The sequence below is a fragment of the Contarinia nasturtii genome, unplaced genomic scaffold, assembly GCF_009176525.2.
Source record: "Contarinia nasturtii isolate CC-2019 unplaced genomic scaffold, AAFC_CNas_1.1 Cnas_scaffold_2468, whole genome shotgun sequence".
Classification (NCBI taxonomy): Eukaryota; Metazoa; Arthropoda; class Insecta; order Diptera; family Cecidomyiidae; genus Contarinia; species Contarinia nasturtii.
The window spans coordinates 1-2,357 of NW_022199789.1; the positions used below are offsets into that span (position 1 = coordinate 1).

At 32.9% G+C, this 2,357-nt stretch overlaps 1 protein-coding gene across 1 annotated transcript; it reads left to right on the forward strand.

Annotated features, from left to right (window-relative positions):
- Nucleotides 1-174: 174 nt before the first annotated feature.
- On the forward strand, nt 175-2,274 carry LOC116348477 (ovalbumin-related protein X-like). The gene is made up of 5 exons (XM_031779498.1): nt 175-252; nt 873-960; nt 1,060-1,631; nt 1,703-1,847; nt 1,948-2,274. The coding sequence occupies exons 1-5, from the start codon at nt 175-177 to the stop codon at nt 2,088-2,090; spliced, it is 1,026 nt and encodes a 341-aa protein (XP_031635358.1). The 3' UTR covers nt 2,091-2,274.
- The last annotated feature ends 83 nt before the right edge of the window (nt 2,275-2,357 follow it).

Genomic DNA, 2,357 nt, shown 5'->3' on the forward strand with positions numbered 1-2,357 from the left:
TTATTTGATGGGGAATTCCAAAAACTGTGCGCAGTTACTGCATTATAAAACTTGTTGTTCTGTATTCCCCTTCTTCGATATAAAACGCGGAATTCTATTCATTACTATTAAGGAAATCGAACGATACACAGCTGGAATAAACTCTCTTCGCTTTTCAATAAGTTTGAGTCAAAAATGGCATCGCAAGTAAAACGAGTAAAACTGGACGATTTCACCGAAGGAATTTCCGAATTTGCATTGCATTTCCATCAGGTAATTCATTGTAGCAAATAAGAGACATAAACATCAGACATTGCATCAAAATAATTATCAGCTCACAAGTATGACTAAAAGTATAAAATATTCGTGATTAAGCGACAGTGTTCGGTAATATTCAACGGTGAAGTATGAGCAACAGTGACATTTGTTATAATCTCTTTTCAATACATTCATTCATACATTTATCCATGTGATGTTCTGGACTTACTTATTTTTATTTTATGTACGAATGAAACAAAGAAGAATAGCAAATTGCGTGTTGTGATTCACATTTTTAATTATTATGCAACAACAACAAAAACTCACCAAAAACAAGTTGATTCTATTCGGTTATATACACAGATCAAACGATGCAGTTTGAGATAGAGCGTAAATAACCTTCTGCACTCTGTTTGAAAGAGATCATTACCGCTATGATTCTCTTTGTTTGTTGAAGAAAATATAAACACGTAAAAAAATTGATTATTTTCACGGACGTTGCATCACATTTGAAATGTAAAATACTCTCAAGCTATAGCAAATGACATAAAATACACTGTTCTTCTAAAAATGTTTACCTACTAAATAAAAAATTATTTTTGTCATTGTATGTGTTTCCATATTCATATTGATAGGAATGTGTCAAGTCAATGTCTGGAAATGTGATTATTTCACCATTATCAGTGGCAACTGCGCTCACACTTCTCTCGCAAGGAACCAATGGTGCGAATAAATCTCGAAAAAGCGATCGATGCCAGCCTCTTTTTGGAATACTACAATTTGCTTAAGAATAGTGTTGGTAAATCAACACTTTCGATTGCCAATCATTTGTATGTTACAAATTAGAAGAACACTTCAAAGAAATTGCAGTTGAAAAGTTTTCATCGGGCATTGAATCATTGGACTTCAAGGATTCGGACAAAAGTGCCCGTATAATCAATGATTTTGTTGAAGAGAATACCAATCAAATGATTAAGGATTTCATCAAACCAGGAATGTGCGATGCGGACACTCGTCTCATTTTGGTGAATGCCATTTACTTTAAAGGCACTTGGGAATATAAATTCAATAAAAATGAGACGCGTGAAGGTGATTTTTGGATCAATGAAATTGAAAAAAATCGCGTTGAATTCATGACCATGGAAAAATGCATGCAATACGGAAAATTAAAGGATTTGGATGCTGTTGCACTTGAAATGAAGTACGCTGACTCGAAATTGTCGTTTTTGATTATTTTGCCGAATAGTCGTACCGGCCTTTCGGCTTTGGAGAAAAAAATGAAAAATTATAAATTGAAAGATATTATAAGTAAGATGAAATTGACCACCTGTTGCGTTACGATTCCGAAATTTAAGGTTGAATTTGAAATCGACTTGAAGAGTGTTTTGAAGGAGGTTGTTTGCATAATTTCTGTTCATAGTGAATTGATGTTTAATTTAAAACTTTTTCTTTCCATATGAATCAGTTGGGCATGTCGGAGATGTTTGATAAAAACAACGCAAATTTGACGGATCTTATAGAATCTAAAGAGCAACTTTACGTGTCGGATGCTATTCACAAAGCCATCATCGAAGTTGACGAAGATGGATCAAAAGCTGTTGCCGCAACTGGTATGCATTTAAGAGAGAAATCATTGTGATTGAAATAAGAATAACTTTTTTAAAAACATTTTTCGCAACTCTTTTTGTCATTTTCTTTTCAATTTCGTAGGTATGCGCGTGATGTGCTGCTCTGGTGGACCAGTTGAATATTTTATACCTTTCCGTGCGGATCATGCATTTTTGTTCCACATTATTGACAAAGAATCGAACTCAATCATCTTTAGTGGTCGCAGTGGAAATTTAAAAATGTAAACACATCGACGGCCCCAAGATGGATTGAAATTTATTGAATTTTAGATTCAAATAAAAATATATTTTAACAATTAATCACATTATTATAACCACCAGAATTATAAAATTTATCTTTTATTCAAGTTGAAATTAAAATAAAATGTCTTACATCCGTAAGATGAACTTTTACGCACAGTGACCTGCATTTATTACAAATCTTTTACTCAAAGAAAGATATCGTAATCATGTGAAAACTTGCAGATGTTATTTTTTTCACAAAAAGTTAAC